Source organism: Podarcis gaigeae, assembly GCF_964106915.1.
Source record: "Podarcis gaigeae genome assembly, chromosome: 8".
Lineage (NCBI taxonomy): Eukaryota > Metazoa > Chordata > Lepidosauria > Squamata > Lacertidae > Podarcis > Podarcis gaigeae.
Window position 1 is genome coordinate 8,038,051 of NC_139684.1, and position 16,461 is coordinate 8,054,511.

Sequence of the window (16,461 nt, forward strand, 5' to 3'; positions counted from 1 at the left end):
TCAGACTTTTAAAGAAGAACAATCTGAGTGAGAGACTGCTGGTGTCCTTCTACCGAGGCTCCATAGAGAGCATTCTCACATACTGTATTTGTGCCTGGTTCTCCAGCTGTACAGCTAGGAAGAGGAAGGTGCTCCAGAAGGTCATAACCACAGCCCAAAGGATTATTGGTCATCCCCTCCCATCTTTGGAAGAACTGTACGGTTCCCGTTGTCTTAGGAAAGCAAACAATATCCTGCAGGATGCATCTCACCCGGGACACAGTCTGTTTGTACTACTGCCTTCTGGCAGGAGATACAGAAACATCAAGTCAAGGACAAATAGACTGAAAAATAGTTTCTATCCAAGAGCTGTGGCCTTCTTAAATGCAGTAACTCGATAGTGTGACCTGGGAGTTTGATGGGTGTGGGTGTGGGTGTGGCTGGAATGTGGTTTGTTTGGTTGTTGTTGTTGTTTTGCTTTTGTTGTTTTTAAGGGATGGCATCCAATTTCGTTGCACTTGTGCAATGTTGCACTTGTGTAATGACAATAAAGAATCTATCTATCTATCTATCTATCTATCTATCTATCTATCTATTAACATTGTTCTAACCACTAGGCCACACGGACTCTCCTAGAACCTTGGCACTGAGGCCGGGAATTCCATGGTCTCAACTGCCGTTGCCTAGCAACGGAGCTTGTGACCGTTTGAGGTTCCTCAGCATCTCGAGGTTGGAGGAGGTGGGCTGTAGTGACCTTCGCGCAGTCACTACAGGAGAGGATGGCGTCCCGAAGACTCCTGGAGGTAAATAGAGGTTATTTATACCCCGCCCTCCCCAGCCAAGACCTGGCTCAGGGTGGCTAACAACCAATAATAAAAACAAGTTGATTAAAATACAATTTAAAAGATTAAGATACAACATTAAAATAGTAGGATGCAGCCTCTTCACAGGAGGGAAAAGGAAATAGAAAGAGGGGGAGGGAATCAAACTGATTCTAAGCCAAAGGCCAGGTAGAACAACTCTGTCTTACAGGCCCTGCGGAAAGAGATCAGATCCTGCATAGCCCGAGTCTCATGAGACAAAGCGTTCCACCAGGCTGGAGCCAGTGTTGAAAAGGCCCTGGCTCTGGTTGAAGCCAATCTAACTTCCTTAGGGCCTGAGACCACTAGGGTGTTGTTATTTATGGACCTTGAGGCTCTCCGTGGGGCATACCGGGAGAGGCAGTCCCGTAGGTACGAGGGTCCGAGGCTGTGAAGGGCTTTAAAGGTCAAAAGCAGCACCTTAAATCTGACCCTGTACTCCACTGGGAGCCAGTGCAGCTGGAAAAGCACTGGGTGAATATGCTCCCATGGCAGAGACCCCGTGAGGAGCCTCGCTGCAGCATTCTGCACCCGCTGGAGTTTCTGGGACAGCTTCAAGGGCAGCCCCGCGTAGAGCGAATTACAGTAGTCAAGCCTGGAGGTGACCGTCGCATGGATCACTGTGGCCAGGTTGGGCGGGAAAGGTAAGGGACCAACTGCTTGATGGGTCTAATCCATTCTTCACATTCTGACGTTTCTCTTTTCTCATGGACAGGGAATTGATTTTGATGAAGATCAAATATCAGAAATCAGCCTGGAAGATGGGGAGGATCTTCCTCCAAGGTAATCCTGTGGTAATCCCCTCCCCCATAATCAATTGCTTTTTTTAAAAACCCCCGGTAAGAATAAGGTTCAAAGTACTGATGGAGCCTAGAGAAAGGGGCGGGTTTGCAGCCCCAAACCTCAAGCTGTATTTTGAGGCTGCATGCACGACATGGCTGAAAGATTGGATGTTACTGACAGATACTGAAATGTTAGACCTGGAGGGCTGGGACAAAGTTTTCGGGTGGCATGGCTACCTGGGTCACGATAAAATAAAAACACATAGAGGATTCACTAATCATTTGGTGAGAAAGGCCCTATTTGAAGTTTGGGAAAGAAATAAAACAATAGCAACAGCCAAAACTCCATGGTGGCTATCACCTATAGAGTCATCAGCCTTGCATAGAAGCAATATGAAAGATAGCTGGCTAACATATAGGGAACTCGTAGAAGAGATCAAAGATTGCCCAACAGTAAAGAAATTTGAAGAATTAAAAGAGAGGGGGGGGGTGAATTGATTAGAATATTTCCAATTAAAAATAATATTTGAGAAGGATAGTAAGCTTAAGGTGTTTGATAAAAAAATCTCGGCATGGGAAAAAGAAATTTTATATAACAACCAACAGACTCTCTCAAAAATATAAAAACTGGTACAAAATGGGAAAATAGAAAAGGAGGAAAAAGGAGACACTATTAAAAATGGGAACAAGATCTGGGCCACCCAATTGAATATAATAAATGGGAAAGACTATGGACAAAAAATATAAATTTTTACAGCATGTTACCTAATAAGAGAGACCTATATGAAAATGCATCACAGGTGGTACCTTGCACCAGAAAGGCTTGCAAAAATGAATAAAACATAATATGAATGAATGAACTTTATTATGGTCACAGACCAGGATAAAAAAACAACAACATATAAATAAAATAGCGGGTAGGATTTTTTTTAACTGATAAATGTTGCAGCAGATAAGAACAAAGAAACAAGCATAGGATAAAACATCTGAATAAGATACAAGATTAAACACGGATAATGGATGGATAAAAATTGATAATTAAAACAGATAAGAACTAAAACAAATAAAAACATGCACTTAAAACAACTGTAAGAGCGTTAAGAACTAAAAGACTCGCAGTTAAAACAACTATAAGAGGCTGCAGAGTAGAAGCCTCTGAAATAGAGGACACTCACAGCATTAGAAACTGATGTGCAAATATGGTTAAAACAGACAATTAAAACAATGTACAACAATAAATTTAGAAACAATGTGCAACAATAAACTATCCCAGGGAGTTGACTCAGAGTCACCCATGGAACCGAGTTTGGGAATTTTCATGCCGGACTATTTTGAGTTGGGCGATGGTCTGCGCCTATAGATTTGTACAGAGAATCTGGCGACCATCCAGGCGACCATCTTCTGATCTTTGCCTAACAGCAAAAGGTCAAATTTTTGCTTTTGCGGGAGGTCGGCGAGCCTCACCAGTAGGGGATCAATGAACTTACTATGTGCCTCTTCGTAAAAGGGACATTTAAAGAACAAGTGTTCTGGGCTTCCTATCTCTCTCAATGGACAGGTGCAAAGTCTCTGAGCATAGGGGACTTTTCTAAAGGCTCCATCTAGGACCGGCGAGGGAAGAGCTGCGCTTCTGGCGAGTGTAAAGGCCCTTCTTGCATTTCTAGATACGAGAAAGAAGAGCTATGCTGCCGATGCAGCTATATCTCTCTCGATTTCTCCAATTTTATAGTCGGGGCACCTTGCACAGTCCTGTTGTCTCTCGGTATCTAATATTCTTTGCCTGACCATGGCTTTTGCCTGGCCCAAGCCCAGACTTAGAAGGGCTTGAGGGGCAAAACCCAGTTTCTGGAGGGTGTTCAGAACTGCAGTCTGCCAGCCCGACTGGAATTGGTCACAGAGGATCAGTGGGGCTATCCCTCGGGGGAGCAGGTTCAATGTCAGCCATTTGTAGATTGATGTTAGGCAGATGCTAGCCTCCACTCTCATCATCCTCGTTTCCAATCTCACCCATGTGTTTGAGACACATCTGGGGACTTGGAGGAGAGCTCTAAGAAGTCTAGATTGAAATCTCTCAAGGGGGGAGAAAGCAGACGAAGACGGACCCAAAAAGGAACCATACAGGAGTTGTGCCAAAGTTTTGGCCTTGTATAATTTTAGAGCTGCGGAGACGAAGAAGCCCCCTTGTGCTCTGAAGAATTTAAGAATACAATTTGCGGTTTTCCCCCGCTGAACTCCCGATGGAGTTTATGTGTAGTTTGTTGGTTCCTGAGGCCTGTACCACCATTCCTAGATACTTGTAGTTTGTGACTTGTTCTAATTTATGGCCTTGGAATTCCCAGCTTCTAAGCTTTGGTTTTCCCCCCAAAAGTGAGTATCTTGGTCTTTTGATAGTTGATTTTGAGACATTCAGATTCACAGTATGCTGTGAGCTTTCTTAGTGCTCTTTTGAGTCCAATGGGGGTTCTAGATTGAATTACCGCATCATCGGCATATAGCAGGACCGAAATATGCCGATTTGCAAGCTTTGGCAGGTGGAGTTCTCAGTCATTGAGTGCAGATACTAAGTTATTTAGATAGAAATTAAATAGTAGAGGGGCCAATAGGCACCCTTGCCTGACTCCTTTGAAGGTATTAATTGGGTCCGTTAGGTGTCCTAGGCGGCTGCACCTGACTCTAAGAGCCGTGTTTGCGTGCAGTGCCTGGATTAAGAGCAGGAGCCTTCTATCTATATTGGTACGCTGGAGTCTGTCCCAGAGTCTGGTTCTGGAGACTGTATCAAAGGCTGCTTTTAGGTCGACAAAGGCAGTGTATAGTGAGGCCTGTCCTCCTGATTTGTAATTGTCGATGAGATGTTGTAGCGTTAGGCAGTGATCTGTCATGGACCTCCCAGGTCTGAAGCCCGCTTGTTCTATTGCCAGGACATCTTCATTCTCTAGCCATTCTGTAAACTTATTAAGGAGGTGCTTTGCGTAGAGTTTACTGATCAAACTTAATAAACGAATTGGCCTATAATTTGCTGGGTCCCCTCTGTTGCCCTTTTTATAGATTGGAACTATCCTGATAGGGAGGGGAAAGGAGGCTCGTTTGACATGGCTTCTAGGTTTTCCAGGAATAGCTCCTGTTCTAAACTTGCTTCAGGTCCCTCTTTGGCTAGCTCAGCTTGTTTTAGTTCTGTTGCTAGGTCCACTCCCTCACCTCCAATGTTAGTTTTTTCCTCCCTTCCAATCCAGGTGTGGTCAATAGACCACTCATGAGAATGGAGGTTTCCTGGATTATTTGCTTCATCAGCCTTGGGATGGAAGTAGGTTGAAATTTTGGCCTGTTTTTTCTTTGGGGGAGTTGTGACAGGTTGTAAAGGTGAAATCCCCAGTTCTTTGCAACATTGTCTCGTAAGTACCATCTTCGTACTCAGAAATAAATGGGGCTGTTTTATCCAACCCACTTTATGGGCTTTTCAAGGTAGGTGGTTCAAAGTTGATTTAAGTAGCTTTAAAAGGGAGGGGAGGTTTAAAAGTCCACCCGACAGCTCCCGGAGTCCTTTACTGATAAAAGTTGGCAGATATTTTCATAGGTTGAGCCTTTTTATCAGGGTAATTTGATCATTAGAGCTCCTACTCACGCAGCAGAGACTCAGTTGAGACTTGACCTGGCGCCATCTTCCCCGGAAGCTCATATAATAATAAGTGCTGGAGATGCAAGATACAAAAAGGAACCTTCTACCATATGTGGTGGACATGCCCCGAAATTGGGAAATTTTGGAGCATGATCCACGAAGAAATAAAGAAAATATTAAGAATATCATATAGTAAAAGGCCAGAGGCATTCCTTTTATAAATTTTAAATGACTATATTCCAAAAGACAAAACTAAATTTTTCTTGTACGCAACGTTTGCAGCAAGAATCCTGGTGGCTAAGTACTGGAAAGGGAATCAGTTACCCACTAAGGGAGAGTGGCTATGTAAGCTCTCAGAATACTTAGAATTAGCCAAATTGACAGACATAATAAGACAAAAACCAAAAAGTGAAGTAAAAAAAGAATGGGAGTGCCTAAATGAATACCTCAAAAGTCAAAGTTCGAGGACAGAAATCTGGCTGAGTCTGGAATAACCTTGTGAAGTGAAAGGATATGAAAGAGGGATTTTTATCTAGATGTTAGGATAGAGGTGATAAAGAAAACAGGAAAACAGGAAGACACAATGAGAGATAAAGGAGGTGCTGTGGGATTGGTGGAAGTCAGTGTCTTCTTGTTGTTGTTTTAGTGTTTATAATAGTAACTTGTAAGATATGGATTAGGTTTTTTATTTGTTTTTTGTTGCTTGCTTTAGTTTTCGAAGGTTGATTTTTGTGTGTTGTATATTGTTATTTTTATATATCTTTCGTGTTGTTGTTGTGTGGAAAATACTAATAAAATTTATTTAAAACAAAACAAAACAAAACAAAAAACCCCGGTCCATTTCTATGGTGGTGGTGCTTGGGGTCTTTGAAGGATGGGAGGCAATAAAACCATTTTACAAAAGTGCTCCTCCTCTCTCCCCTCAGCATCCCAACCACAGCTTCTCCGGATGCGGCTGATCTTCTTCCTGAAAGCAACAGCAGAGACCAGCTGAAGACCAGACTTACGGAGGTCGTCGCAACGATGAAGAGTGGGAAGATCCGAAGGAAGGCGCTCCAAGATCTTTCCGCCTTCCTGCAGAAGATCCAGGAATCTGTGAGTTTCTGAAGGGAAGAATTGCAATCATGCAGGGCTGTCAAGGCCTTCAGGCTGCTGCTTCTAGGCCCACCCTGCAAGGTGCCCAAGGGACAATCAGGCATCCCAGCACTTACCCAATTTTGAGAACAGAGCTGGGCCATAGCAGAACGAACCCCAGTGAGTAAAACAGCTGAGAAAAAAAGTGAACATCAGGAAAAGAGGGGTGGGGAGTCAAAAAGAAATGGTTTTTTTCTGCATAGGATGCTAAATGTTTTGGAATGTTTGGAAGATTTAATTAAAATGTTATAGGAAAAATGGTGATGGGTTGCTTCTCTTATCAGTCCCTTCTCTGGGTTTCTTCTCAGCCATCAGTAGCGGTTTCTGCATCCTCCTTTGGCCAACTGGTGGCGATTTCCTGTCTTTGTGCGTTGGATCCAGACCCGGAGAGCAGGCAGCGGGCAGCAGAGGCTCTCTGCCATCTTCTGCCCATCCTGCGGTGCAACGAAGGTAAGACTAGAAGAATGTATCCCAGAATGGGTTGGGATGAGCAAGACCCAAACTAACCCTTTGGCTTTCCTTTGCAGAGATGCTGGAACGAACGTCATGGAACCATATACTTATCACCAGAGCTGAGAAGGTCCTCAAATCCACCGGAGGACTGGTTCCTGAATTGTTCGTGAATAATTGTTACCATCTTGCCAGGGTAAGTCGCTGTCTCTCAAGCCACATGTTCTGGGTTCTGCAGAGGCAGCACCTGGGCTTTCTGCTCCCCAGCCCTGACCTGTGGGCATCTCTGACCTTCCTCTCTTGCTTCAGGTCTTTGGCGCCTTTCTCCCTGCGGACCAGCTCTTGGAGGCAATGTGCTTCCTGGCCAGAGACCTGGTTGTCGAGAGCAGCTTCAACCCGTTGGATATCTCCCACTTACTGCAAGAATTCATCAAGCAGTTTGGCGGCACAAAAGTGGAGGTAAGGCATCTGCAAAGGTAGGAGAGAAGAAGATTCTCTGCTTTGGTGTAGGGGAGGCCACCTCATGCCATTGGGTGGCCAGGATACATGTTAGTTGAGAGGGGCCTGGCAATGTCAGGACAAGAACCTCAGCCAAGGGTCCTGAGAAAAATGGATTCAGGGATGGGGAATCCTCCTCCTTCTGGGAGCAGGCTGGCAAGCTTCTTCTCTTGGCCCACAATGGATAGGGGAACTGGTGACCTGGAGCTGCCTGGGTCCAATACTCCCCAGGACCCTGAGTGGTACCTTGGAAGGAAGAGGCTGGGATGGAGGGATCCGCCTGCAGACAGCCCCGCTTCCTTGTACTCTCCAAGCAACCCTCTCCTTTTCTCTGACAGGTGAAGGTGCTGCTGGAGGCCTTCTATAAGATCAGCCAGGGGCCTACAGTGCAAGGCAGAAGCATGGCCGTCTTCGCTTTGTCCATATTGTCACACCACCACCTGGACAAAGTGGTTGAATACCTCCTCCAGTTTCCCTTCAGGTATGGAGCCCTCCAGGTTCTACTGGGCTAAGGGGAAGGTTGGCAAGCTGCAGGGCTTGCTCAGAATTTCCTCTCTCTGGAGCATGGCAGCAAGCAGAAGACTTGAATCTGACCATTGCTCTTGTTTTTGCATTCACAGAGACTGCGAGAGAGTGTGGAAGGAGGTGTTAGCATCGGCCGACCCAGAACAACTGATCCATCTCACGGCCGAGCAGCTTTACCAAAGCCCCTTGGCGGAATCTGCCACCCAAGTGGTAAGGACCAACTACCTGCATTCTGGCTTCCTTCTTCCCAGGGTAATATATAGGGATTCCTGTATTCTGCAGGAAAGCAGATAAAGTGACTTGCACCCCTCTCTCTTCCAGCAACATCTCACCAGCCTGTTGCACGCCATCCTCAGGATGGAGGACTTCAAGGCAGCTGTGCGCCGGAACTTCCCACAGCTGCTGATCGCTCTCCTGGGGATGGTTATCAACTTCCACTATGATCAGGAATTCCTCGGGTGAGTAGTGTGTTGCAAAGGGACCAATGGAGTCCTTTCCCCTTCAACCTCGGGGGGTTTCTGGTCCAGCTTGGTTTTCCAAGGGAGGCTCTCCTTCAGGCGGCTGCTGGGGAGGAGGGATGGGGAAGGAATTTGAGTGTGTGGCAATGACCCTTCTGGTAAAACTGGCCTTGTTTTTGTTGCAGAGGGGCTAAGGAAGTTCTGCACCTCCTTCTTGGCACCACTGGAGAGCAAGTGGAGGCGGCCATCGTCGACCAACTTTTCTGCCGGGAGACTTTCAGCCAGGGGTTGTCTGCCATGGTGAGGTAAGAGGAAGAACGCGGTGACCTTCCCCAGTAGTCCGGCAAACGGAGCTGAAGGCACGGGGTCGGACTGTGCCCCTGTTTGCTTCCTGCGGTGTCTTTCCCTTCCTTACCAAGATCTGTTTCTCCATTTCAGAGCTATCAGAAAGCGACACTGGTGGATCCCTCCCATGGTGGAAAGCATCATCGCTGCTCTCAAGGACCAGGAGTTTGCCGGAATGCCACAAGTCGCGGCAGCTATCTACATTGAGGTGAGGGGGACTGACGCGGGAGGAAATGGGTGCAGCAAGGAGGCCCTGGCTTGGATTCTGCCAAGTGTTGGGCTACTTTGAGCCTAAGGACTGTTGCCTGTTTTAGTGCTCCTCAGAGTAGACCCATTGGATTTGATGTACATGACAAACTTTGGTCCATTCACTTCAGTGGGTTTGCTCTGTGCAGAATTGCAAATGGTGGGTAAAAGGAGAACCTGCCTCAGCCTCTCATCCCTGAAGAGTTTCTTTCTCTTTGGGCCTCTTTAGCTGCTCAGCTGCCGTCTGGAGGTCTATCCCTGTGAGGATACACTGGAGCAGCTCCTCAACTGGCTGGCACACGACCACCTGCAAGTCCGGAAGCTCAGCATCAGAGGGATATCCCTGCTTCTGGACTCTGACATGGCAAGTGATGCTCAGAGGGAGGGAGGGAGGAGGGGTACAGATCTCGATTCTAATCATGGTCCAGCACTCTTTTGCTGGCACAATACTGAAGGGCCTGTGCATGAGGCCTTTCAGACCTTTGAAAGGATTCTCTCTTTTGTGTAGGACCCTTCGCTTCTGCGGCTGTTGCTGCTGGATTCCCTCCCTTCTGCAGAAGCTGATGTCCTCCCAGAGTTGATAGAGCTAGTAGACCAAGCCTACCATTCCAGGGAGCTGGGAGAGGAAGACCTGAAGATGCTGGCGGCAACCTACTGCGGTCTGGCTGCCCATGTGAGTACGAAGGAAAACATGACATCACACCCGGTGGAGGAGGAATGCTTTGGAAGAGGAAGGGTGGGATTTAGACTGGCATGCAGCGGAGATGTTCTGGTTTCAGGAGGGTGTTCCTCTGGAGCACCTTCTCTTGGAAGCCTGCCTGGAAAACACAGGGGGAGAGTCACCCCTGCCCCCAGTTTCCCCCAGGAGGAGGATAGGGGGCTGAGCAGCCTCAAAGCACCCCAGTGGGCAGGATAAAGGAAACTGATCTGATGAGAAATACAACCTCTGATATTTTCTGCCTACAGGAGGAAGCCTCCGTCCGGGCATCAGCCATCCAACATCTGGGGCTGCTTCGGGGCTGGGTGAGAGACCAAAGGCTTCCAATAACATCAACAGAAGAAGAAGCCATTCACGAACTGGTTGTGGTCCTCATTCACCTCGAAGACGAGGACGAGGTGGCCAAGGTGAGGGCCAAAGAGGTGGACTTACACAGTAGGAGGGACAGATTGTTCTCAGGAGCTTTCAAGACTATGTACCGCAATTTGTAACCCTCTTCTCTTCTTGTGTTGCAGGCTGCAAGGAGGGCTCTTTCCCATCTAGCCCTACAAGTGAAGTGGTGGGCTCATCCCAACAAATTTAGCCTCCACTTTGCTCTGCACCAGGCTGCCAAGCATCTGGTAAGGTCCTTCTGCTTCGTTGGCAGCTTTGCCCAGGCATGTCTCTGGGAGTGCAAGGCTCTTCTGCTGTGCTCTCAAGCTTCTCTGATGCCACTTCTCCTTTGTCTTTGCCCACAGAGCAAGACCTTCAGCAAGGACATCCTTCGGAGTGCTGCCTTGACATGTACGAAGCCGTCCGCCAACAGGCTGCCATCAGTCTCCAGGGTGGCAGCTCTGCTTCTGGGTAAGTCAAGCAACGTCCTTCCCTGGTAGGGATGGACAGAAACGTCTTGGTAATGATGGCAGGGAGGATGGACAAGTCCCCAGGCCACCTGCTAGGTAGGCCTCCATCTGTGCCCAGATCTTGCTCTGAGTGCTCCGCGAGGGTGGAGACCAATAGAGCATACCTGTCCTCCTGCCGAGCTGCCTCTGTCTCCACTTGCTTTGCACTGAGATGACGTCCCTTTTCTTGCCCCCTCTCTCTCTCTAGGTCATCTGGCTTTCCGGGATGCCAGTTTCATCCACGATCAAGACATGGCATCCTATGGAACATGTGAGTGAGACGTACGGAGGGCAGGGAGGGATGCTTCTGCTGAGAAAGGTCTTCAGGGGAAGGCAAATTCCCAGATGTATGTTCAGACAGAGGTGCCACAAGATGAACATGCAAAGAGAATTGGAATGTGACTTCACTGCTCTCTCCCACACACAAATACACCTGACGGCTGTTTTCATATTGTTGATGCATGGCTCTTTTCCTGTGTATCTCCGCCTTGCTCAACCTTTCTCCCTTGCCACTCAGGGCTGGAAGAGATGCAGCAGCACGAGGAAGAAGGGCTCAGGCAGACAGGGAGGAGCTGCCTGAACATCATGCAGCGGGCCTATAAACATCGGAAGAAAGGCAGGGTCCAGCGCTTTTTGAGGAGGCTGCTCCACTGCGTTCACAGGGAACCTTACCCACAGGACTTCCTGAGCTGCATGCCAGGTGAGTGAGGCATCTGGTGGGCTATTGGGACATCTGGTGGAATGTCTGGATGGGACGTTTCTCAAGGAGCTCCTTTCTCCTCCTCACAGAACATCCGGAGTTGCGCCAGGCCAAGGCAACGTAACATCAGAGTTGTGCTGCAGTGATACCATCTTCTGCTCTCCACGGGATCCAGTCTGGACCAGCGCCCGGAACATCAACGCCATCAGGATGGACCAAGAGGAGTGGTGCTGCCCTCACGACCTTCCGTACACAGCGGTAGGAAACCTTTTTGTTGGTTTTGTGTTTCTTGTTGATGTTGTTTTGGATTGTTGATTTTTTTGATTTTGAATCTCAGGGTGGTTCACAGCACCAAGTATACGAAGCACAAAATACATAATAAGAATAATCACTGGACAAAATTCATAATAAAAATATCAGAACATAATATAAATTAAAATAATAAAAACATACTAAAAAGAGCCACAAGACTAATGTATGCACACTAATAAACAATACAAAAGCCCTGAAACAACACTCCAGCCCACCAATACAAAATCTAAATCAACGTAACACATTTAACAACCATTTAAAACAACCCCACCTTCTTGAAGAAGGCTGATATATTAGATTTAGAAGGTTGGAATACAAGGTTTACATGGCACGCCTACCTATCATACAACAAAGTGGCAGTGCATAAGGACTTTTAAAATCATATAGTAAGAATTTAATTATACAAGGTCTGGGATAAGTACCACAGACTATTAGAGCCCAAAATACCCTGGTGGGTATCCCCAGTGGAGATGATAACGGTAAAAAAGACAAACATGGACACAAATTGGGCAACTTACCAACAATTAATAAAGGAAGAACAGGGCCAATTAAAAATCGTATGAAGAAATTAAACAGTATTGTAACGGCTGGATTCAATATCACCAAATAGTGCATATATTTAATCAGGATAAGAAAATTGGTTTTGGAGAAAAGAAGTCATTATTACAAAAGGAATTAGTACAAACTAATAAAAAGACCCTATCTAGGATGTATGATCTACTTTTGGAATGGGAACTCAAGGATGAGATGCTAAAGGACGTTATGATAAAGTGGGCACAGGATTTTGGCCACAACATAATGTTAGCTGTGGAAATTTGACATCAAGTTCACAGCATGTTATACAATAAGGGAGAATCTAATGAAAATGATCTACCGATGGTACCTAACCCCTGCCCCAAGGAATCGGCAAAAAACTATAAGCAAAAAACCAATGTGTGCTGGAGATGTAACACTGAGATAGGAACAATGTACCATATATGGTGGGCTGTAAGGAGATAAAAAGCTTTTGGAACAAAGTTCATGAAGAAATCATTAAGATTTTTTAAAAAACCATTCAATAAGAAACCAGAAGCGTATGTTGCAAACCTATAAGGAATACCTGTTACCCATTTAAAATATGCTCAAGAATCGACAGACGCAGCAATGGTTATCACTTATAAGGGCCTGTAATTTTGGCAACTCGTCTTCAGTAGTGTTGTTGAGGTCATGAAACTTCACTCTGCATTTGCCTTCCGGGACTATTTTACAAAAACCTCCTGATTTGGCGAGGAGATAGTCAGGAGCAAGTCTATTAGCTGCTGCTATCTGGTTCAAATCCTCAATCTCAGACTGCAACTGTCGGAGGATATGTGTAGTGGCATTGATGGTTTTCTCCAACCTGCATGTTAGGGCAAATAGTGCTTCACGGTTTTGTTCAGCCACAACTCCTGGATGTATGCCGATGGTGAGGATGCTAACAAAGCCTCCACCAATAGCACCCACAGACTGGGCCAGGAAAATCTCATCACTGCACTGTTCCCCTTGGACTTCTCTCCTCTTTCTGTTTCTAAGAGAGGGTAGAGGAGGAAAAGCCTCCACAGTCACAGGGAAAGTAAAGGCACCTATTCCCACACACTGATAATCACCAGGGTGGTAATTAGTGGCTGGCCCATTATACAAGAACCAAAGATTCGGGTCCTTGATCAGCCAGCCAGAGCAGATGGATCCCTGTCCAGTGAAGTTGACTGGGAAAGTATGGATACAGATCTGAGGATGTGGTGTTGCTTTGGTAAGAGGCATTGAAGGAACCCCACAACCATAACTTAGCAGTGCACTGTGTGTAATTTCCCAGCCAACCTTTATGTTGGTGGTGCTGGACATGCGGCCAATCTTTCCATTTGGCGTTCCATGATCCAGAGGCATAACAACAAAAGCACAAGCCCTGGGTGGTTCTGGAGAACCGGAAATATCGGTAGGAGGTATCATTCATTTCAGAAGGAGGTGTCACGAAAAGGCCACTTTGATTATACACTAGGCCTGCCAAGACAATGTCAGGGTCCCTGATTAGTCCTGGGATATGTCAGCTACCTTTCTAGGGTGTTCATAATAAAGGGTGACATTTTCTCCATATATTTGAAACATCTGCTTAGCATTCTTTACAACAACATTTTCTTTTGTCATTGGTCTCCTCAAGGTCAAGATGCACATCAGGGTTAACATCAACTTCATCATGATCAAGGAACTCCACGGGTTCAAGGAGCCCAAGGATATCAACAATTCCTCCTGGGTAGTAAAAGAAGATAAGAAGGAGAACAGTTATTATTACTGTAAGAAGAACTGGAGGTAACCAAGACCAGAGCATACCTGGAGAGTGAGCCAACCCTCCGTTCCGCTGCACCCAGTAGAGCCTCTTAGTGGTCCCCGGGTTCTAGTCAAACTGGAGTGGTCAATTCACACTGTATACACCCTGCTATTGCTACTCAAAAAGGGTTTGTGGGTGGAGGAGGAAAGAAGGCTACTGTGACCAGTATGGTGGGAGGAAGTGCACCTTGGGGTGGTGGGTGAGAGAACCCGACTACGGTTCTTTTAGGTTCCCCGGGCATTTACCTCCTATGATAGGTTGGTCTTGGCCGAAACCCTTCTAAGGGTATATGGGTATATGGCACAGCTGCCTTGGTAATGCTTGTACCCAAACGGGTATGTACCAATCATGAAAATACAAGGGGATATGACATCCGTAATCCTCCAACAACTCTACCCACTTATCAATTATGTTCCCTAGCCCATCCACATTCCTAACTACAATCTGTACAGCGGGTCTGTATTTAAATCTGGCACAAATTGAGGACTAGCTGATAATTCAGCTGGTAAAGATCCTCCCATCTGGCAGTGCAGTTCCTCAATCTTCGGGTGTGCTTAGACTCACTGGCTTCCGGTGCAGTGAGAGCCGACCGGGTGTCTGGGGCTCGTGCCCTAACCCACTCCCGGTGGGGCTAGGGGCAGGGGTTCCTGGTGATCTTCAACTTCAGGGGGTCTGAAGGATTCTGCTCACAGTTTCAATGACCCTCAGACCACTTCAGACAAGAGTGATCAATCCAGGGGGTCACCTCGGCCATTTTCACCGTGGTAGGCGTTGCAAGCAAGATGGCATATGGACCACGCCACTTAGGAGCCAACGGGTTGTTCTTCCACTCCTTCACCCACACGTCATCTCCAGATTGTAAGGGCTGTATTGGTTCAGCCAGGCTGATTGGCATACATTCAAGGGGCCACCTGTTAAGAGAAATCAAAACACGAGAGAGAGACTAGATTTGTTCTGATGTAATCTGTCCTCCCATTTGCACTAAGTCTGCTCTTATTTCTGTGGTAAGTGGAGGAGGTATTCCATACAAAAGCTCAAAGGGAGAGAGCTTCAGCCTCTTGGTGGGTGCACATCTGATCCTGAGCAAGGCTACGGGTAGAAAGTCCACCCAATTGCCATGAGTTTCCTGGCACAATTTGGCCAGCTGTGATTTAAGAGTCCAGTTCATTCTTTCTGTCTTGCCGGAACTCTGTGGTCGGTAGGCAGCGTGCAGTTTCCATTGTATCTGCAGGGCTTTGTATACACCTTCCACTGACAAAACGATAAAGGCTGGTCCATTATCACTGCCTATACTGCTTGGTAGCCCAAATCTCGGGATGGTCTCGGTTAAGAGGTGCTTAACAACTTCCAGGGCTGTCTCAGTCCTTGTGAGATACGCCTCAACCCACCCCGTCAGAGTATCCACAAAGATGAGTAGATAACAATAGTCTCTTGCCCTAGGCATTTCCGTGAATTCCACAATCATGTTCTCCATTGGCATTAAGCCTGTCTGCTGTACTCCTATGTTTTTGGCACATAGGAGACACGTTCTTGACACGGCCTCAGCCAGCTGAGATAGCCTGGCAATATAGAATTGCCTGCCTAGGCCTTCTCGCAATGCTGTGGCTCCATAGTGAGTGGACTCGTGGTACTGCTTCACCACCTCTCTGCCTAGGGTTTCTGGGACAAAAACCCGCTGATCTGGCAATATGAACCATCCTTTATGGGGAGGGAAACTGGTTCTTCCTTCCTGGTGGGCCCATTTTGCTTCTCTCTCTGTATAAATGGGCTTCATTTCCTGCATATTAATAACTGTCGGCAAAAGGGAGGCTATCATAGAGTCTGGTAGAGGTTCCTCCAGGGCTGATTTCCTTGCTGCCTTGTGTTAATATCTCTGTTAAATAGCCCTTCTCTTCCTATTCTTTCATTTATTTCATTCTCCAGTCTTATCCATTTAATCCCTTCCTTATATCCAATATCTATTAGATTTTTCAATTGGAACGTTTCATAGTAAAATTCTAAGTTCACTATTCCCCATCCCATCTCTTCTTGAGATGAATAATTTACTATGTCTGGGGTTCTAACTCTTTTACTTCCAAAAATTCCAATTTTAAAATACCTTATTCCATGTTTTGAACCATATTTTCCTAATGGGTAGTGTAATTACTTGAAATAAATATAATAATTTCTGTACCAAAAACATTTTAACTGCTCTAACCCTACCTAGAATAAATAAATTCTTATTATTCCATGGTTTTATATCCTTCTTGATCTTTCTCCACGCTTCTTTGTAATTTACATCTGGAATCCTAGCACTATTTTTAATAATATTTACCCCAAGTATTCAATTTTTTTCCTATTGATATCCATCTTTGTCATTTTTGCATTTTCCTTCTTCTCCTCTTTCTTTACATCCCAAAATAAAATTTCAGACTTCTCCAAATTTACTCCCCGACTCCTCTTTAAAGTCCTTCAGGATTATCATAAGTTCTCTCACACCCTCTAAGGGGTTTGTAAATAATAATAGGATAGCAGCTGCATACATGTTTAACTTAATTTCTTCCTTTCCTTTCTTATATCCTTTTATCCTTACTGATTTTCGTATTCTGTCTGCCAAGTACTCCATACCCAATGCAAATA

The 16,461-nt window shown here is 46.1% G+C and overlaps 1 protein-coding gene across 1 annotated transcript; it reads left to right on the plus strand.

Annotated features, from left to right (window-relative positions):
* Window positions 1-653: 653 nt before the first annotated feature.
* On the plus strand, window positions 654-15,643 carry LOC310851272 (maestro heat-like repeat family member 5). Its single transcript, XM_083753496.1, has 20 exons — window positions 654-782; window positions 1,555-1,622; window positions 6,161-6,329; window positions 6,677-6,818; window positions 6,896-7,014; window positions 7,128-7,277; window positions 7,655-7,797; window positions 7,937-8,051; window positions 8,163-8,299; window positions 8,485-8,604; window positions 8,738-8,852; window positions 9,120-9,254; window positions 9,399-9,563; window positions 9,857-10,015; window positions 10,124-10,228; window positions 10,346-10,451; window positions 10,698-10,760; window positions 11,007-11,189; window positions 11,279-11,447; window positions 13,675-15,643. Exons 1-19 carry the CDS (start codon window positions 759-761, stop codon window positions 11,311-11,313), a joined length of 2,253 nt encoding a protein of 750 aa, XP_083609622.1. The 5' UTR covers window positions 654-758; the 3' UTR covers window positions 11,314-11,447; window positions 13,675-15,643.
* The last annotated feature ends 818 nt before the right edge of the window (window positions 15,644-16,461 follow it).